This window comes from Alligator mississippiensis, chromosome 3, assembly GCF_030867095.1.
Source record: "Alligator mississippiensis isolate rAllMis1 chromosome 3, rAllMis1, whole genome shotgun sequence".
In the NCBI taxonomy this organism is placed as follows: Eukaryota; Metazoa; Chordata; order Crocodylia; family Alligatoridae; genus Alligator; species Alligator mississippiensis.
This window is the reverse complement of record NC_081826.1, coordinates 95418073-95439455: the sequence shown is the minus strand read 5'-3', so window position 1 is coordinate 95439455 and position 21383 is coordinate 95418073. Positions and strand designations below refer to the sequence as shown.

The following is a 21383-nucleotide window of genomic DNA, read 5'->3' as shown; positions in this document are numbered from 1 at the left end:
GAATGTCATCTAGTAGACTAGAAATCAGAAAAAGCACTCAACCTGTTCATTCTTGAATGTAATTGTGGCAGGGCACTGTTTGTGCCAGCCACTTTAAGGGCCAAAAGACAGCAGCCAGCAAGTACCTGATTAGGGCAGCCATTTTGGACTCAGGGCTGCCCATACAAACAGGGCATTTTGCTGCTGGAAGGCCAGGCAACAACATTGCCTGGCTGCAGGTATATCTGGAGGTAAGGGCAGGAGCTGTAGAGGATGGTCAGGAGGCTCCTGGTCCTGGGCATGACCTAAAACTGCACCCTGCCAGGCCTGGGTGGCCTGGTGGGGCTCTCAGTGGTGCAGGAGCCCCCAGGAAATGCCAGGCCAGTTACCACCCCATTGAAAGGCGGGTCAGGGCACCTTAACCCCAGCTCCCACAACTGGGTGGGTTACTCCCCTTGTAGGGTCTGGCAGGTGGACCCCAGTGAGAGAGTGAGGCCGTAGACTCAGGAACCTATTTTGACATCCCCCCGACTGGTCAATGCTGGGGCGAGGACCAGAAGGGTTGAAGGGCCAGGGGCCCACTGCGAGGGATGCCCAGAGCTGAGGGCCTGGGGTTCTGACTGGCCTGGAGGTGGGCCAGGGCCAGTGTAGCCAAAGGTCCTGGGGGGACCACACCTGTAAGGGGGAAGCAGCGCAGGGAGCTATGCAGCTTAGAATGAAGGTAGAGTAGGCCACCTGAATGGAGGGATCCAAGTGGGGTTCAAATAGCAGGATTCTGGGGCCCAGTGTGGGGCTGGTGATGTGGATAACAGCTGCCATCTGTGAGGGTCGGGCTGCAGTGTAGGGGACTAACAGACCTGCAGATAGCGCCCCCTGACATCGGGGCAAGAAATGGGCAGCCTCCTGCTTAATTAACATCTATTAATTAATTAACGACAAGGTGTGGCGGGTGAGAAGGCAGGTGGTTAGCCCAGAAACAGGTTGGCGGGCCACAGGAAAATCGGCCCTGAGAAGGCCCCCGTTACAGTAATTTGGTTGCCTCATGTGCAGGCTAGAATCTCTCCACGATGCCTCCAGTTTATGCTCGATAATCTGCAGCACAAATGACAACATACAGTGAGTAGAATAAGGCTCACACTGCATGTAAATGCTAGTTAAGTGCGATCTAAACTACAGTTGTTTTTGAAGGGAGAAATGTCAATTATAGTGAGAATTTTATAATATAACAGTATTCTTGTATTTGTGTGTTTTAGTGAAACCAGCGCTCTTTTGAAATCAAAAGTATTTAAAATATTTATTAGCCTTAATCACTGTAGGTTAAATAAAACAAAACTACATTTTAGGCAAAATCTTATTAGATATCATACAATTCATATGTAAAACAGAAGATAAAGTATTAACAAATTGCAGCATCCCATACATGAAGCCAATGGGTCCAGCCCAGTCAAAGCCCTTACATAAACAAAAAACAGAGTGATATTACTTAGCACACAACTTCACACTGACATTTGATCACTGGATCTGGTTTAAATTATTAAGGGTAGTAGAGTAAAATATTAAGTTAATGTACTAAAAAGGTCTGATTACAAGTCAGGGCACTCTCATGTATTAGCTATCTAACTGCATTAATCACGTGCACTGAAAAGCAACATAAAATGGGGACATAATGATAGGTAGTTTTAACTATTAAATGATGTGTACCAGTGTTTACCGCAGTGGGGCATAAACCCAGAAGGAAAGTCAGGCATTGTTACACCACTCTGCTTCATCAGTCACTACTGCTTCCTTTGCAGTCAGTTTCCCCTACCACTGATTACCACCAATTCCCCTCACTACTGGCAGTCAGAAGTGGGCATAACTGGGGTGAGAGAAGTGGCAGCTGAAGTAGGGAGTTTTAAGAGCTAAATGCTGCTGTGATTCACACTTGCACCTCCAGAGGTGCACTGCAAAATTTGGGAAATGCTGATGTAGACATTATGATGCAGCACTTCAGACTGACCTGTATCAGAAAGAAAAATAATCCCTAATTAATCTTGTTTTCTGGAGCATGACTTTTACATCAGCAGGTGCCAGTTAATGGGTAACAGCTTCTCTAGACTTCTCATTCTGCAGACAAACTCGCATTCAATAATATGTAATATTAATGCTATCAGTTGCCAAGTCAGCAATGTACCTAATATATCCGCATCTTGTTGCTACTTTTGGTCTTCAGCCTTAAAAATTAATAAAGGAAAAATGATCACTAATAAAATACATACTTACAGTATACAATATGTAGTATATGTGAACCAGACATCACCAGTGAAAAAGTACTACATGTCAGTATAACAAAATATAAACCTATTTTATATATACATATACACACAGCACATATGGAAATGAATTAAGTAAGTAACTAGTTTTTTGACATACCGAAAAGAATGTCACTTAGAACTTGAGGAGGAAAAGAGAGTCTCCATATAGCCTACTCTAATTATTGTTTATGCATCGGCCCTACTACTGGCTTTCCTGGAGAAACTACTTGTCTCAATGGCCAGTGTAGAAATGCTTTAATTGTTATTAAAGCAGGACAGCTACAGATTCAAACAACTTCAGTACTGCAGTTATTTGCTTATTTTTTTAAAAAGAAGCCATTAACTACTCAGACTGGTAAGAAATATGGTTACTGTACAGATTTATGATTCTGTGTTAATTTTTGGTATCATATAATTTCTGGAGCACTTATGGAGAATGGCAAAACATTCCCTAATCAATCACCAATAAAAATGGGAAAGTTGGAATCAGGATTTGAAAGATAGTAAGCTGGCACTTTGGGAAAAAGCTGGTTGTGAAGTAAAAACAATTGAAGGTTAGTCTTGTACCCAAAGAAAACCGTAGCTCTTATATGTTTTAGAGTGGCTTGCTATTCTTGCATTGTGACTTAGGAGCTTCCTCAAAACACAACTGACCACAACTTTAATTCTATTCACTCAAGATCTTTATTGACTTAACTAAAAACAGAATAAGGACTTTAGGATTTGGCCTGTTAAAGCATAAACATATCTGCTACGAACCTGCTTTTTCAATATTACATCTTGAAAGTCTCTTTCAGCCAGTAAAACTGTCACTATAATTTCTAATTTGAAATCATTTAATGAAAAACTTCATAGTTGTTTCTGATCCATGTACATGCATCTGTTCCATGGTAGCTGTGAAAGATGGTTACTCAGTATAATGCAAAATCCATAGATTTGCATCAGATATTAACCCTCATTTAAACTGGAGATTATAATGTAATTGAAGAATTGCCTGAAGAATATTACAGTTATCCTAAACTCATTTTAATGGGTTTTGAGATGTCATGGGAAAATAAAGTAAACCACATCTATGAAAAAAAATTTAAGAAGTTTTATGCGCAAATAATATAAAATGCTTAGCACAAAACTTATTTATACAGTTTAAAAAAAAATGCTTGTTAAATAGCCTCACAATATAGTCCTATTACCAAGTTGCGGACGCTGTCCTTTTCCACTAAGTGAGAACTCGGCTTCACTCAGCGAAAGTACTCATTTGTGTTGTTGATCTGCAACTTTACGACTATAATGATTAAGATCATGATCCAAGCCCCATGAAGTCAATGACAAGATGCCCACTGACTTCACTAGGCTTTGGTTCAGGCCCTAAATAACTAGTAGCATCTCCGCACCCTCAACAAAACATTTTAAGTCCTTTTTTGCATAACTATGTAAATCCAGCTACAACCTGCCTATAAATTACTTATACACTCTCCTTAGTTGGAAATAATTTTCTTCTTTTGGTTACTTTGCAAATCAATTCTCCACAACTGCATTAACAGGAGAAATGTTGTGTGTATGTGTATGTGTGTGTGTGTGTGTGTGTATATATATATATATATATATATATATATATATATAAAAGTTATAATGTTGTGGAATGCCATTTGGATTTGTTTCTGTACCTTTTTTTTTTTTTACTTACCTTGTTTCTGCTTTACCTTTTCCCTCTTTTCCATAGATTTTTATAATTCAACTACTCTGTTGATCACAGATATGGAAAACATAGAAATGGAAGAGACCTACATGTTTTAAATCAAGGTGGTCCAATGTCCTAGCCCTTGTAGCCACAAACAAAAATCTTGAACCAGCTAAGAGCCATAGAAAAACAAGCTTTGAAGATGTACATGCCCCACAATCAATTATCTGTGCACAGTGCCCCTGCTTCAGGAGCTGCAGTTCAGCTGCCCAGGAACCATGCATGGCATGCAAACCATAGTCTGGGCATCTCTGTCTTAGATCATCTAGTTCATAATTTCCAATAGCTGACTTCTCTCTACACTGTTTTCAGGTGCTTCATTTGGTTTAGTTACAAGTATATCAAGCAATGAGTGTTTTGTACGACTTCCCATACTCCACAATTGAACAGATCTCATCTCCAGGAAAATCAGAATGTTTCTTAATTTCATCCCATGACCCCAAATTATACTGTACTCCCTTTACCATTTGAATGGGGTACTAATATTCTTCTACTGAATTCATTAACACTTGAAAACCTGGTGGGAGAGGATGTTGGATTCCTTCTTCATGGTGGTAAGAGAGAAGGCTGGGTTTGGGGACAGGGGATAGAGGGGCATCCACAAGAACTTTAGAAGCAGCCAATTTTTGATCAATTTTATATTCTTGTAACTTCAGTTATTGATAAAGCCTAAGTCCTGGAAAGGGAGTAAATTTGGACTAAATCCAGTAGGTAGGATGTAGTTTCTTTCTGGAACAGAATATGAAATCTGTCTGCTTAGTCACCCCAAACAGTTCCTTTTTACGGGAATTCCATCCTTCAGATAAATGCAGATGGTTGCAACTAGGTCTCCCAGTAGCACAAACTGGGCTGAATTCTTCCCTGACTCATAACCCATAACATTTGAAATCTGACACTTTGATCCATGTTTTTAATTAGTCATCAATCCATGTCCTGCTGATGGCTGATAAAAAATCTTCTGATGAAGCTATAATCCTAGCAAAGTTCTAGGAACATAGTCTTCCTGTAAGAGAAGGCTGAGAAGTATGCAGACAAATGTTTAGGCTCCATATCATATGCACTACATTACTATACAGATCAATTAAAAACACTAAGTCCGCTCTGCATTGTAGAAAGCAGAATTTTTGCAGCAACTCTAAAGCTTGCATAAGAAGAGGTCCGTTTATTTGAAAAAAAAAAAAAAAAAAGATCAACAGTCACTGGCTTAAAAAAAAAAAGGATTGGATTAATTTAACACTGTAATGTTGGCCAGGATGGTAGGGAGGACTTTCAACCTAGGTTTTGCCAAATTCTTTTAAAGAAAAAAAATTTCTGCTCCCAATCCTTGCATTATTACTCACATGGAGTACTGTTGCTTTCAAGACAAGGTGCCATGTCACTGAGATCATGAAGTCTCCCTTTGCTCAATGAATAAGCAAATGGTATTATTTTTTTCAAGTAATATCAAAACAGAACAAGTTGGGTCAGCAGCATCGCCTATTCATTTGTGTAGTCTGCTTTCCAAGTTTGATTGCTCCATTGTTACCATTTTCATGAGAGTCCAAGGGTGGAATTTGTCGACCTGAAACATATAAAGTAAATGTTGAAATCTATTTTCTGCTTTTACATAAATACACACAGATATTAAGGTATTAGTAAGGAATGACACGGCTTTCATTAAAATCAATTTCAATATGCAATAACTGTTTTCAATAAAGCTTTTATCCATATTTTAGATTTGGGTATGTAAAAGGAAGCTGTGGCCGGTTAAAACACAAGCACACAAACACAGGTTGTCTATATGATGACATTTAGAAAGCATTGTAACACTTCAGTGATCTTGGCTTCTTCAGCAGGAAAAAACCTTTTTATTGAGAACTCCTAAGAATAATTCCAGTTGAATACATCAGGTCAAGCTGAGCAAAACCTTAAATTGCCTACGTATCCCATACTAGTGTTTCTTCTACCCATGAACTCTCCAAAACCTACAGGCACTATAAAAAAGCAAACTAACTCAAAAAAGCAACAAAATGATTACTTTAATTGAGTCCTCTCCTCCAGATCTTGATCCCCTAATTTGCCCAGTTGATGGGCTGGCTTGTCAGGCCATGGGTCCTAACTCATACATCAGGATGTGGGAATGTCATTCAAACTTATGTGAACAAACTACATCCTTAGTGGGGGTGGAGGGGTATCATGATAACACAGAGAGAAAGGACTACTCTTCTAAATCTCCCCCCTATATACCTTTTCTGCCCTGTAGTGGCAAGTCCAGTCATAACATCTGACCAAGTAGGCTGTTGCATACAAAAGCTTATGCATTTCTGATCAAGTTAGTCTAGTGGTGCTCAACCCATCTGGCCCCATGAGCTGGACAAGTGGCCTGGGTCTGGGTCCACAGGTCGGAACCTGTGCAGGGTAGGTCCATGGGTGCAATCCAGTGTGTGGGGCTGGCCCCACATGTCAACCCAATCCCATGCATCTGATCTAGCCAAAGACAGCCCCTATGCACCAGATCCAGCCACAGAAAGACCCGTGCGGCAGCTCAGCCTCATGATGTGGGTCCAGCTGCAGACTGATCTGATGCACAGGGTGAAGTAATCTGGCTTATTCCTCACCCTGTAGGGCTCCCCACAGGTCTGGAAATTTGGCAGCAGGGGAGCAGTGGAAGTATTCATTGCCAATAAATGCTGCCACCACTCCCCTGATGCCAAATTTCCGGATCCCTGGGGAGCCCCACAGGCTAGATGACATGGCTCAGTGGGCAGGATCTGGCCTGTGGGCTTGAGGTTGAGCACTGCTGTGTTATTCTGTAAGGTGTCACCCTGTCCTGTCTTCTGTTTTGTTGGCCTTCTTTACTTGGGTCATACATAATACACCTAATAATATGTGGCCATTACTGCTGCAGACTTATCGGGAATAACTAACATTGAAACAATGGGGTCTAGAATAAGACAGAGCTCAGGCCAATCTCATGCACTACTGTAGTATTGGTTTTTTTGTGCGTCTTGCACGTGTCACAACCCAAAGCTGTGATTTTTTGTTTGTGTGTGCTTCGGCACTGCTAAATTATTTTCCCGCTAAATTGCAGCTTCTTTGCACGGTGGAGTTTTCTGCTGCAGAAGAGAACCCCGGTGCAACGGAGAATTTCCTGCCAATTTGAAGCTTTCTTTGCATGGTGCAATTCTTTTGCATCTAAGAAATGCACGGTGCAAGGAGTTCCCGCCACTTGTATGAAAATTCGAGCCACATTACTGGTTCACATTAAATTATGCACACGTGGTGGCTAGCGATTGGCTTGCTAGCCATATAAAGAGCTTGGGTGGTTTCTGCCCAAGTCGGAGAGAAATCAGTTGGAGAGAAATCGGAGTGAGAGAGAAACCTTTGCCTTGCGTGAAGATCTCTAAGCGCTGCGGATCCTTACGGACCCAATGCATTTCTTAAAAGGCAATAGAGGCCTGAACAGCCTCTAGTCTCTCCCCGTCGCCGATAGATTCCTAGACGTATCCCTTCCTGTACGAGAAACTACCGAACCCACGGAGCTTCAACAACTCCGGGAAAAAGAACGAATTTGTCGTAGTCCTCTAACGAGGATTTAAGCGGAGCTGTGCCTGGAAACTATCCAGCCTACACCACGACCATCTTTGGTGTAAGTAAACAATCTTTAAATCAACCACTACGCGTCCGTGACTAATTCTAGCTCGCCCCCGGTCTTCTCCAACCCTGTGTGCCCGGGCTGCTGGCCACAGCCCGCGTGCGCAAAGACGGGCCCGGATCATCCCCGGCCCGCACAGCACGGTATCTTTCAAAGCTTGTAGGAATGTCATCTTATTCTCTCATACCCTAGGGGTTTTTAGTTGAATTGTTTTCCTAAGTCAAAACTACATTCTTCCCTTTTCACGTTTCTCCTGGTCATACCAGAGCAATTAAATGACTTTAAATAACAACAACTAAAGTATTTAACATTCACATATAATATAGCAGTTTCAGAGAACCTAAAAGCCTTCTCTGGTCCCCTTGAGTAGGTTACAGTCTAAATAGATTGACTTTTATTAATAGATGTTTAGGACTGTGAATCCGAAAAAAAAAAAGATGACAAAGCCGGTAGGGAAATACATATCGCCTGAGCGAGGGACTAACATTAGAGGGATGGGGGTGAGGAGGGGAACACAATTACAATCTAGATTTCTCCCTTTCCACTGAAGGATTTCCACAGTTGTTTCTTACATGTTCTTTCAATTATGCAGATAAAGGCCTCAACCCTGCTAAGACTTGATACATCGGAGAACTGAAGATTACTGTCAAGTCAAAAGTCCATCCAAACTAAGCAGCCAACGGGGGTAGCATGGTAACGGTATATCAGTTTCTATATCTAGTGGCAGAGGCAAGGGAGTGATATGGCTAGCATGATATCTGGCCACCTTTGATTTTCCATTCTCACTAGAGACCCTCATTTATAGCAGGGTCACCTGGGGGCAGCTTGCAGCCCAAGTCTGGAACAGCCCTCAACCTTACATCTTTGGAACTGTAGCAGGATATCTTTACTTCTCTCACATCACATCCAGAAAAAAACAGAAAGTATTCAGCATGAAATCCTGCCCAGCTGATCAATAGCAAAATTGTGGGGTCCTGATAGATCACAGATTCAATATGAGCAAAAGATGTGATGCTGCAAAGAGGCAAATGAGATTTTGGGCTGCATCTACAGATGTAAGGTATGGTAGGTGGTAGTGCCTCTATTCGGCACTGGTTGGGCCTCCTCTAGAATAATTGTGTGCATATTGCCAAATAAGGCTAATTTAAAACATTCCATACAACTATTCCTCGCATAGACTTTTACTTTTTAGCTCCCCACCACAACCACTGCAATGTTTCTAGGAAGCAAATATTTGCATTACATTAAATATTCAATATGAGAGTAGCTGGCCAAGTGTCAGGAAATCGATAGCTTCACATATTTATGACTGAGCCTTCCCCACATGAAAGGCTCTATCCTGAGATACAAACTCTTTCTTCCAATTAGGAAGCGTAGCTCAGGAAACAACTTTTCACCAAATGATTCTTCAAAGGCTGGGGCCCCAATCTGAAGTAAGCAGTGTACCTGAGACATTTCACTGCACTTTAGTCCTTCCCTTATTTTGCTGCTTTTGAAATCAGCCAGGATGTTCTTCTGTCAATTTTCATGATACCATTGACAGGATCTACCTGATCTGGGAATGGCTCGTTCTCAAAAACCAGCAGCCCCCAGATTTGCAAAACATAATGTTAAACCACTGTGTATTTTTGTTTAGGCCTCTACTTATATTGTGGTTAAATTTATTTTTTCTTTGGTTGTTAATGTGTGTCATTTTGTGTTAAACTCTGGCCCCACTGAAGCATGAAGTGTTGATCAGGGAGGTGGAAGGTTAAACCCTGTCATTTACCAGGAATAACTAAAGTAATCGGTACTAACTCTGTGTTGTATCTGGAGCACATATAAAAAGAGAAACAGGAGGGTGTGTACAACCTTGTACATTGTACCAAGGGACCATTTTATTTACATAAATACATTAATGGGCATCTGCAAAATTACCAGGGTGTGAGTGCTGCACAATTACAGGATGTCTGGAAATCACCTTGATCATTAAAAACTAGTTGGGTGAGATGCCGTCACAGTCATTCCAAATGAGTAGGACAGTAAATGCACAAAAAAATACACATAAAAAAATGTAGAATTTGTGAGGTTTTTTTCTTGTGCAAGCTATTTACAATGTTATGGCTAGTGTCTGTGGGTACAGTTTTAATAAATCAGTATCTTTGGAGGAATGGAAACAAGAGGCATATTGTAAGAAGCTACTGTATACATCAATCACATGAGAGGAAACAGAAATTCAGTCAACAGCATATGACCTTACATATACCACTCAGTTATAAAACAAAATTTACACCTACTATTTCCATCTGTTTAAATTTAATCAAGCATTTATATGAAACACCCTATCTTCCACTCCTTAATATGTCAAAATTACCATTGTATACTTCAGCAGAACTTCTCTCAGTGTACAATTCAAGGAAAAAGACCAATTTACATCCTGTAATCACAGTAATTCTGAAATATTTAGTCAAGCAGGGCCTAATGTTATAAGGCCAAGTTTACCGAATTTCAGTGTGAAATCACACAGGGACAACAGATGATGGAGTTATGCAGTAGAACCCAGATCATTTATATCAGGTAGGCTGCTGAATTAAGCACCAGCCATAACAGCTCTTTACCATTGCTTTACAGGGTGCCACTTCTCTGATTAGCTGGACCTCATCAGCAGTCCCACAGAGATGATTGGAGAAACAGCACCCTTTCAAATAAAAGCTGCAGCAAATAGTTGCAGAACCTCAGTGGTCTGGCACAAATGTTGGCAGGGACTCTGTATACCCCTTGATATTCCACAAATGATCATGGCTAGGATCCAGAATGACCTGTATAGGCTGGAGAAATGGTCTGTAATCAATTGGATATGATTCAACAAGGGCAAGTGCAAATTCCTACATTTAAGGACAGAATAAAATGCATGCACAAAAAAAATGGGAAATGGCTGTCTAGGCTGCAGGACTGCAAAGAAGGACCTGGGGGTTACAGTAGCCCATAAGCTGAATATAACCCAACAGCATGTTTTTATTGCAAGAAAAGCCAACAGAATATTGGTCATATTAACAGGAGTGTCACTTGCAAATCAACGGAAGTGATGCTTCCGCTCCTATTCACCATTGGTGAGACCTCATTTGGAGTCCCGCGTCCAGTTTTGGACCCCACGCTTCAAGAAGGATGTGAACAGTTTGGAAAGAGTCCAGTACATAGCAACAAATATTAGGGGTCTGGGGGGCAAGACTTATGAGGAAAGGCTGAAAGAACTAGTATTATTTAGTTTGGAGGAGAGAAAATGAAGTGAGGATTTGATGTCTTTAAATACCTAAAGGACGATCAAATACCTAAAGGACCTCCCCCCCCCCCCCCCCCTGGGGGGGGTGAAAATCAGGGTGACTGCTCTGGGCCCACGTGTTGGGGGGCCCTATGGAGCTGGGTGGAGCAGCCATGGCAACTCTGTGTCACCACTGCTTGCTTCGAGTCCAGCTGCTCGCTACCCCCTCCTTCCCCTGCACTGTTGATAGAAGCGGCAGCTTCTTCAGGTCCAGGGCAGATGGGATTGGAGCAGGGCCCTGCATGGGCTGATTTACCCCAGGTCCTGCACCCTGCTCAGATCGGCTCTGAGGATGATTATAGAGTGGATGGAGATGGGCTTTTCACTGTGGCTGTGGGAGACAGAACTAGGAGCAATCGCTTCAAGCTGCAGCAGAGGAAATTTAGGTTGCAGATTAGAAGGAACTTTCTGACTAGGAGGGTGGTCAAGCATTGGAACAGGCTTCTTAGCTAAGTGGAATTTGCATCCTTGAAAGTTTTCAAGAGCAGGTCAGACAGATGCTGACTGAAACGGTTTAGTCAGGGATAGAGGTGCATTGATAAATCAGTCCAATATCAGATAGGCACCAATATAAAGAAAATTGACTATATTGGAAATAGGCCTGAAGTAGTCGATAATTTGGCCAATAAATGCTCGTGCGTGCACATGGCCACAGTGCAGCACACAAGCAGCAAAGAGCACAAGCCCGGCAGCTTGGAGAGCTACATCCAGCTGGTTAGTCTGGTGTGGTGGAAGGGGAGGTGGAAAGGGAGGGAGAGGGAAGAGAAGGGGCCTGGGGGCGCAGATCAACGCCACCCGCAGTGAGGGAGGGAGTGGGGCCGGTGCTAGGGTAGGTGGCCAGCCAGGGCAGGTCAGGCGTAGGATGGAGACGTGGCTCATCCAGGGAGGTGCGGGGGGGGGGGGCGGTGTCCACTGCTGCGTGCCGCTCGTCCAGTGGCTCATTTCGCCACTGCTCCCACCACTCAGCCCCAGCCCACAGTTGCAGCCTGCCCTACCCCATACCCTGTGCAGGTCCAGGGGCATACCCCTCCCACCCTGGCAAGTGGCGGGAGCAGCAGCGAGACAAGCCGCTAGACAAATGACATGCAGCGGTGGGACAAGCTGCCAGACAAGTGGCGCACAGTGGTGGGAGCTGCCCCCCCTCCCCACAGCCCCCAGACAAGCTGCAGCTCTGTCCCATGCCTGGCCTGCTCCAGCTGGCCACTCCCTTCCTCACTGATGGGGGCATTGATCTGCCCCCCCATGCCCCTTCCCTCCACCTCCCATTTCACCGCAACAAACTTACCAGCTGGACTCTGCTATATCAGAAATCGGATTACTATCGATTTCTTAAAAATCAGCTATCGATATTAACTCCCAAAATATCTGTTGGCATACCCCTAGTCAAGGATGATCCTGTCTTGAGCAAGGGGCTGAATTAGATGACCTTGTGGGGTCCTTCCAGCCCTACTTTCCTATGATCTGTGTGTGGGGAATTGAGGGGGAGGGGAGTTAAAGAACTTAATCCTGCAAAGCTTTACATAACTAGGGTGGGCTGAGTGAGGCACCATTCCTGGGCACCAAGTTAGGGAGGGAGCCAGCAGCACCCTCATTCTCAGTATCTCTACACACCCCATCCCCACTCTCCAGTGCTTGGCAACATCTCTGTCCAGGTCTCTGAATTACTGGTTACACTTCTACAGCAAAGTATCTGGGTTATGCAAGTCAGTGCAGACTCTTCAGAACAAACAGAGCAGCTTTGCCTACTGTGTTCTTAACCTCCTTAGCTTTACCTGTTACAGTAAACTGAGAACCATTTATGTCAGAACTTGCCTGTTCACTGAGATCTCAGCAGTATCTACTGATTCTAGTCTTCCCTTCAGACTTACATTTTTCTATGTCGAGGAGAGATTTTAGACAACAGTCAGGTGATGCAACTAACATACAACTTGGACCATTTCAGTTATCCTGAGATAAACTGCCTAAAAACCTTTTACAAATGTATTAAAATAAAATTGTATATTCGTTCAATGCATTTGTAACCCCAAGACTTCTCTGTCTCAGAAACACAGCCCTGCTTTTTATGTATTCTAAATAGTTATTTTCTTTATACAATCTCCTAGTTCATTAAAAGGCTTATTTTTCTCCAGGAAGAGGCACTCAGCTTAAAACAGCTAAAAAGCTATTAAAATACATAGGAATAAGTGGGCACAACTAGATAACACATGTTCGGCCAAACTTAAAATTTATTCAGTCCCTTTAGCTCGCCGTATGATTGTCAGTCAATGTCAATAAGGAGTGTAAATGTGAGATATTTTTCACATACTGGATTATCTTCTCAGTTGTGGGTTGTAAAATATTCAGCATTTATTAGACACATCTCACAAATGGAAGCTGCCATCTCTTAAGAGAAGAGGATTTTGATCAATATCATGCTCTTCTGCCTATATCACTATAGGAAGGGTTGAAATGCACAAAAACAATGATTCAATCTGACAGTGAAATCTGTGCTACAGCATGACCTCAAGGCACCACGTTAATCATACAGCCCACAGTCACAGCCAGTGCTCACACTCAGAAAAAGCAGCATTGATTCCACATTACTTGGACATATATCCTCAGAAATTCAGTACTTGGTGATTCCAGTGCTGCATGCATAGAATGACACTGTCAAAGGCATTCTGTTTCCCCTTGCACAATCTCAAATGGTAATTTGCAGTCATGAGCATTTCCTGGTTCACTAATGCTTACAGCAACTGTGCATCCTTATTCTCTTCTCAGTGCACCATAGTTTCCATATACAAATTACAACAATCTTACCGACTCTTGTGAATTCTGCTAAGGTCACAAGTTTGTCCATTGAGACTATGTGTTTTTATGTGTAAAGACAATTAGTTGTAGACTTTAATATCTGCTTGGTAACTAGTTAAAATTTACTGCAATTTAACTGATGTTCCATATCAAACATATCTATTACTAAGGTAATGTCTGCAACTTATTTTAGTATTACTTATGAAAGGCAGAAAACAACTATTAAGATTTAAATTCTGCAACCTGGGTAAGTTCTTGTATGTGTACATTTACATCTACTGTTATAACATCCATTGCTGGTTGTGGACTCTAAATCAAAATGGGTAAGGGCTGGTTTCCCAAGCCAGCTGCGTTACAAATTTGGTAACTTTATTTTTGTAAAAAAAAAAGCATTAGGCTGTAAACCTTAGCTCTCAATTTCAGACACATGATAGGTGTGTCTGAAATAACATATAAACAGGCACCATCTCAGGCCATGTAGATGATGTGATAGAAGCAAGGAAAGATTTCACAATCTGTTCATGCCATGTTGAACTTAAGAGAAAAAGGAAGTGGCTTACAAGCTGTAGTGTAGATGAAAGATAAGACGGTTGGAATGTGCTTTTTACACTGTTTTCATTAAGGTACTGAGACTAGAATGCCTAGAATGAAAAATGGAAAGGAAGCATTCCTTTTCCTTCCCTAGAAAAATTGATCTCTCGCCCTGTAAGAGATGATGGGGAGAAAAAACATTTGCTAGATACCACTACAGTGACTACATTTAATTTATTTGAGTCCTCCAGGAATGTTTCTCAGTATAAAACTTCCCAGCAACATAACAGATTGATCATCAGCAGGGATCTGGATTTTCCATTTCCAATGGAAAAATGGAGCAAAAGGTGGGTGTTCTCCTTTACCGGAGGAAAGACAGATTTCTCATTTTAATGGAGAAACCTGAGGATTTTGCAGTTTTACAAAAGCTTTCTGCAGGCTGGCAGAGTTCCAGCCTGCAGGGGGCTGAGAGGGAGCGGAAAGAGGGTGGTCAGGAAGGGGGCGCCATGTGCATATATATGCACATAGCCACCAGGCAACCCAGAGAGCAGCTCCCGCAAGTAAGCCTGGCAGGACAGTGGGGGGATTGAGGCCCCTACAGGGAGGAAGGGAGTGGGCTGGGCAGGGCAGGGGCTGGAGCTGCTGCTCAGCTGGGCGGTGTGTGAGGCTTGGGGCTAAGGGCCACAATGCATAGCCACAGGACCCTGGTGGGGAGTGGGACAGAGCCATGGGTGGCTTGTCTGGGAGCAGGGGGTGGGGCTGGCTCCTTGCCGCTGTGTGCACTCTTGGGGAACAGGAGGGACCAGTGCCTCCCAGATCTTGGGCTCTTACCCTGCTGCCTTCCCCCAGGGCCTCCGCAGCTTGGCGTGTGTGACACGAAACAGCAGGGCAGAGTAGGACTGCATGGGGAAGGTGCTTGCCGTTGCGAGCTCCATGCTGCCCTAGTGAGGTGTCCCCTGAGCGTGCGGCAGCAATGAGGGGCACAACCCTGTACTGCTCCCCTGCTGCTGCTGCTGCACAGGCAGGGGGCACGGTGCTTGCAGCGGCAAGCAGCTTCCCCACACAGCCCCGCTGTGCCCTGTGCATCAGGTCACACCCACTGGGCTGTGGAGGCCCTGGGGGAGGGCAGAAGGGCAGGAGCCCAAACCTGCAGTGGGAAGCCCTGTCCCCCACCCCCCCATGCACAGATCTGGGGAGCATGCATCCCCCCTGCCCCACCTTGGAGTGCGCGCAGTGGCAGAGATCCAGCCCCCCCACACACACACATCAGGCAGACTTGCAGGCAGCGTGGGCAAGGAGCCAGGCTCTGCTCCAGTGCAGCATCTGCCACCTCCTGCCAGGGGCAGGGGGCTGTGGACTGGGTTCCCTGGCCCCATAGTCCTGGCAGCTGGGGGCTCCCTCTGACAGGGCTGGCGGGGAGGGAGCAGGGGGAGAAAGGGGACTTGCATTTTAATCATAGATTTTGGGGGTTTTAATTTGAGAATGTGATTTTTTTAGTCAGGGAAAACCAGGATCCCTGATCATCAGGCCTGGAATAGAGGGTACGATGTAAGACAGGTTTTAGTTATATGATAAAAACTGCACAGGAAAATAACAGTAACCACCCAAGCTCTGCCTTATTCTAATCTACTCAAAATCACTCTTACTTCTGTATTTTTAAACTGTATGCTCAATTAGCGCAAGCTGTTTCCTCTCAGTGGAGAAAGACATTTTCACAGACAAAATGGATAACTGTTTTAGGAAGGAGGACTCCAAGCACATCCGCCAGAAACCTGATAATGTACTTACTGATTCCTTGAAAGAGTTCCTCAATGTTAACTGCGTTCTTTGCACTGGTTTCAACAACAATTGCACCAATAGTTTCTGCATATTCTTTGGCATCCTTCATAGGTACCTCCCTGAGAAAAAAAAGTCTTTAAATTATACAAAGGATTATCAAAACAAATATATTTTTGAAAGCATTATTACGTTACATTGTTCCCAGGTTTCAGTTGCACAAGTCTTAATCCTTATCAAGTGGGCATGTTCTTTGCTTCAAAAATGATAAATCTGTTATAAATCCCACTCCTGCATCCACTGCAGTCCACATGAATTTAGCCATGTAATTCAAGATTGCAGTCCCAAGATATAAAAAAAAAACCCCATTAAATAATTTGCATATTAAGGGACACAAGGGGCCGGATCTCTCTCGCAAGGTATTCTGAAGATAACAACTTAGATCCATAACATTAATTGATGTTTGCTCAAATAATCACATTGATCTTGGTTCTTGATTTCCCTCCAAATGCATATGCATTCTTAAATACACATCATTATTGATAGGTTATAATGTACAGCACTGACTCAGCCATGGCTACTCCTACGGGTCTTTCTTTAGTGCTGCTCAGCCCACTCTCTAGTTCCTTTGTCTCTCAAAGACTTACATCCAGGTGGGACTAAGTTACCTGTGTCAGCATGTCACAGAATAATCTCTTAATTTTTTCAGAGCAGAAATACCACCAGGAAGTTGGGTCGTTTTGGATTAATAGTGCCAGCCTCTTACAATCAGGTAAACTCAACAAATCTGAAACTTCCTCACAATACAATAACATAAAAAATAGATCATATACTCTGCCTAGACCCAAATGCTTTAACATACTTATTTTATACAAAATAATGAATAATATATATTTTTGGCTTCTATTTAGGTCACTATACTTAAAGCAGCAAAGTATCATTTAATTATTTATTTAAGGATTCCTAGGTCTGCCATCAAGACAAGGCTTTGAAAGCAGAAAATTGTCACCAGCCACTCTATTTTCGCTTGCATCAGACAGATATGCATAGACATTAGAGGGAGCATCTGACTCTCGATTCAGTCTACAACCAGTTTTTGTCCAAGGCCCACAAACAGGATATTTTTCTGGGTGTCGTGAAAGGTCACATGCCTGGCTGTTTGAAGTGAGCAGGACATCATGACAAATTCTGACAGAACATCTCCCTCTCCTTCCTGCTGCAAGAGGAGAGGAAATAGGGGACAGGAGCTCATTGTGCACTTCAGCGTACTTCACAGTCCCCTGTCTTCATGCCGTTGAAGAACCTTAACTTTTTCTACCAGTATAACACAGACCCCTTGCTGATCTAAATTCTGTGGGCCAGGTGGCAGAGAGGTGGGAGAGACTGCAACTGACTGTGACCCCCACTGTTGATAGCTGCCACTCCACCTCACCGAAGCACAGATCAGAAAGTGCTGAGATAGGCCTAAATGCCTATGTGCACAGTAAAAGTACAGTTTTGAGACCAAGTCGTGAAACAAAGCATTTTTCCTTGCAGTGGTTCAATGCAGCCACCAATCTGTTCTATGTGGAATAGATCTGCCCTGTCACCAGCAGCATCTGCCCTAACACTTGCCCAGAAGAAAGTCCTAAAGTAGCTATGTGACCCCTTGTAGGTGCAAGGTGCAGGTGCAAAGCAGAAAGCACAACCATATAATTTTGTTTTTATCATGAGTTTAGAAAGGTGTCTGTATTTTAAATCAGAATACAGTTATTTGAGTAAGATGAGGCAGGGCATAGAGATGAGGTAGTTTTAATTCTGATATATGTTTGGTTTCCAACAGTTAGGGTTTGCAGCACCAGTCTTTTGATCCAGTCACTGTTTCCAGTATTTACTTCTTTCTTGAATAAGGCTCAATATATGTAATCTACTTCAGAAGGAATAACTGCAGAAGCCAGGCATCCTCTCCTTATGCAATTCTGAGCTGGCTCATGAGCATTTTTCACTTAAGGTCTATAACCTGGTATCATCTGTTAACTTTTTTACATAACCTTGTAAAGTATGAGGATGAAAGAACTCTCAGAAATAGGACTGGCTAGTAAAGACTTCAACTTTCTGTATGCTGATATAAAAAACCCAAAACAAACAAACCAACAACAAAAAAACCCCGATCTTCAAGATTGGAGGGAAGGGCTGGGAAAGTATTGTTTGTCTATATGCATAGGAAGCTCTGTAAAACTTACTAGCTCCTTCTGAAAAGTCCTTCTGATGTCACTAAAAGAAATGCCAAAACTTCCATTGCCTGTGGGTAGCAATTAAGTTAGTTTATTGTTTTATGATTCGAAAGAGTCTACATGTCAATATCTGTGTTGAACATCTGGATTACTTGACTTAACCCAAAAGGAAAAGCACAAGAGCTTTTCTTTAGAGCAGCTAACTAAGCCAAGAAGCAAATAAATCTAAATTAAGAGTGTTAATAATAGGGAGAAGGGATAAGAACTGAGAGGGTTTGGTCTTAAGCTCCTGAAAAAAGGTCAGAGGAATAGGTCTTTTGAAAGACATTAATTTGTTTCCAGCTAAACAGGAAGCCTCAAATGCTACAGATCACGTCTGAGTTGAAATATTTTAAAATACTTATTTAAAATAGAAAATTTTTAGGATCAACAGCCTACAGTAACTTAAATGTGTAGCACTGGATTTCCTGAGCAGGTACTGAAGGAGTACTCCAGTAAATCAAAACTTCAGCTGGTAATTAATTTTTAAATGATGAAAATCTAAGTACCAGTAGAAAGTTCTAGCCTTTGGTTTCTAAATTTCTCTAAAATTCTAATAATGGTTTTGCTGCTAGTGAACAAAGCTGTTCATTTGTTGAAATGCCCTTTAGATCTTAGTGTCTCCAAGGTTCTGATTCACCTATCAGAGTAGAGATGTAAAAATAAACCAAACTTTAAACATTTCTAGAGCCAATAAGAAAATGGAGCATTATGATTAATGTTCTTAATCAAAATTTCCAATCCTAAAGTAGAGATTCCCTGAATGTCAGAGGGAAGGAATTTATTTCACAGAGTGCCAACCCAACAGTCAACGGCCATGTGATAAGAAGAACAGCAGAACATCTCTTGATTGTCTTGATTCAGCTAACATACCTAAGAGATCTGAAAAGAGATCTGGAAGGTGATGAGGTCACTGTCAGAATTATCAGTGGGTACAGTGTTAGCCTTTTGCTAGTAGAAGCAAGTCAGTCCTGCTATTTCCCCAGTCATTCCTTGTCAACAAGTTAATTCCTATGGTAAAGGTGACAGAAAATCAAGTGGAGAGAACCTGGTTCAGCCTGTCCTCTTTTGCCTGCATTCATGTTTGCCATAACTATGCCTGTTGCTCCAAGAAAAGCAAAATAGCTAGTATAAAAATTTATAAAGACAAAAATAGAGGTGCCAGAAATATGTATAAACAGGAACCTACTTAATGTGTGGTTTTGCAGATTTTGTGGAGACCGCAAAAATCTGTGCCTGTCCACAAAGTCGATAACAACAACAACAAAAAAAGTAATAAAAATTAAATGTCGGCTCCCCAGTGGGAGCCAGCTGTCTTTGCTGCTGAGGGGAAGGCACCAACCGGGGGGAGGGAGGGAGGGGAGACACGGACACGGACGACGAAGGGCACAAAACAAGATGGTGGCTGCTCCCTTGTCCTTCCTCCTCCTTCCAAGGCCTCTTCGCCAATCAGCATAGAGGGGTGGAGCAGCACAAAGGGCAGCCAGCAATCAAGATGGTGGCTGTCCCCTCATCCCCCCCTGCCTATGGCCTCTCTGACAATCAGTGCCAAGGGGCAGGCCTGCCACAAAATGCCTACAAAATCAGCTCTGTGCACCAAGAGCAGGTGGCAAAAAACCCTTTGTGTCACCATGACTTAAGTAGTTCCCTATGTATAAACAGCACCTTATTCATGTTTGCCTGTACCAGGTACATTTTTAAAATCCCTGAACACTTAAGTTAGTGGTTCTTAACCATTTTACAGTCAAGGCAGCCCTCAGAAGATGTCACTAAGGATTCTTATTTGAAATCCCTGGGTTTATCTTGTGAATCACATGTCAGTGTCTGCACATTCAACAGTGTTAATATTTCATTGTAACCTGCAGCACTCTTAAAAGGATCTCACAGCATACTGGGGTGCTGTGACATCCTGCTTGAGACTCACTGACATAAGTTCCCATTCAGTGTAATCAATGCGATAAGCTGATGATCTCTCTCTCTTCTAAAATCATTTATACTCTGTTAGTCTCAGCTCTGTGTTCTTGGGAACCCTGGCACAGGACACAGTCTGTCTGACTCACAAAGAATTCCCCCTCCCTCCCCTTCTCTACATAAATGAAACTGATTAAGATGCAGTAAGAGACACACCTAAGACCCTCCAGATAAGGGTGACAAGAGTGAAACAACTGCCCTAGGTCTCATTTGCATCCGAGATGGAACCAGATGACCATTCATTTACGTGAGAGATGAAAGCCTGAAGCAGAGACTGCAGTGAATTCTGGGACCTGAGAAGCAGGGGAGCACTGCATGATGGGGAATCTGTGCTCCAAATGTTAATCAACCCATGTTCACACACACCCAGCTCAGCATTTATCAGACCAGTTCTAATCTGCATTTACTAAGGACTTTCCCCCCCCCAGACACATACATCCCTCTAAGTTTAATAGGCATCTCGGGCCATACATTCCCCGGTTCCACTATGGGAGGCCTATTTAAACTTGATTGACTAAAACTCGGTTGCTGGGTTAGGGAATGCTGAGGCAAAGAGATCGAGTCAGAGGGGTTATGGGCAACATTTGAACCATGGTAAAGGGGTTCATCACAGCATCCAGCCCGTTGGAGCCCTAATCACAGGTGTTGCCATACTTTTCCTGAGACGACTGGTGGAAGTCCTCTCCACAAAAGGTTATGAACACCCCAATAATTGTCTTAAGTCTGTTAAAAGACTATAGTAAGATCTGGAAAAGTCATGCTAAGCTGAGGCTTGTTCACAACAAGTGAAAATCCAAAATCCTGATGCTGCAAGCTATCTATTGTTTCTGAAGAACCCATGAGATATCCCATCAGTATATCTGCTATCCATAGGAATTTCAAGCTGGCTCCCAAGTATCTGGTTACTCCCTAACCTTATGCGTTTCCTGATTATGAATCAGTTTCTTGAGATGTTCCAAACCAGATAACCCCTTGTCAAGAGAAAAGACAATGATTTACACTATTGAGAATGCTTTGAAGCAGCTGAACTGAGGGTATAAAAATCTGTAAAAAGCAGCAGTATGTGTGCTTCAAGAAGAAGAAAACTCCTGTGCTGACACCATCCCCTGTTGTTCTTGGG

The 21383-nt window shown here is 42.8% G+C and overlaps 1 protein-coding gene across 2 annotated transcripts in view; it reads right to left on the bottom strand.

The window, feature by feature from the left end:
• Window positions 1-1246: 1246 nt before the first annotated feature.
• The window catches only part of RAB31 (RAB31, member RAS oncogene family), a 126584-nt gene continuing 106447 nt past the window's right edge, over window positions 1247-21383 (bottom strand). For both annotated transcript variants that reach the window (XM_019490558.2, XM_006262860.4), the window contains exons 6-7: window positions 16053-16162; window positions 1247-5572 (exon numbers count right to left, since the gene is read on the bottom strand). In XM_019490558.2, the coding sequence (XP_019346103.1) occupies window positions 5475-5572; window positions 16053-16162 (208 nt within the window). In that variant the 3' untranslated portion in view covers window positions 1247-5474. The remainder of the gene's footprint in view (window positions 5573-16052; window positions 16163-21383) is intronic.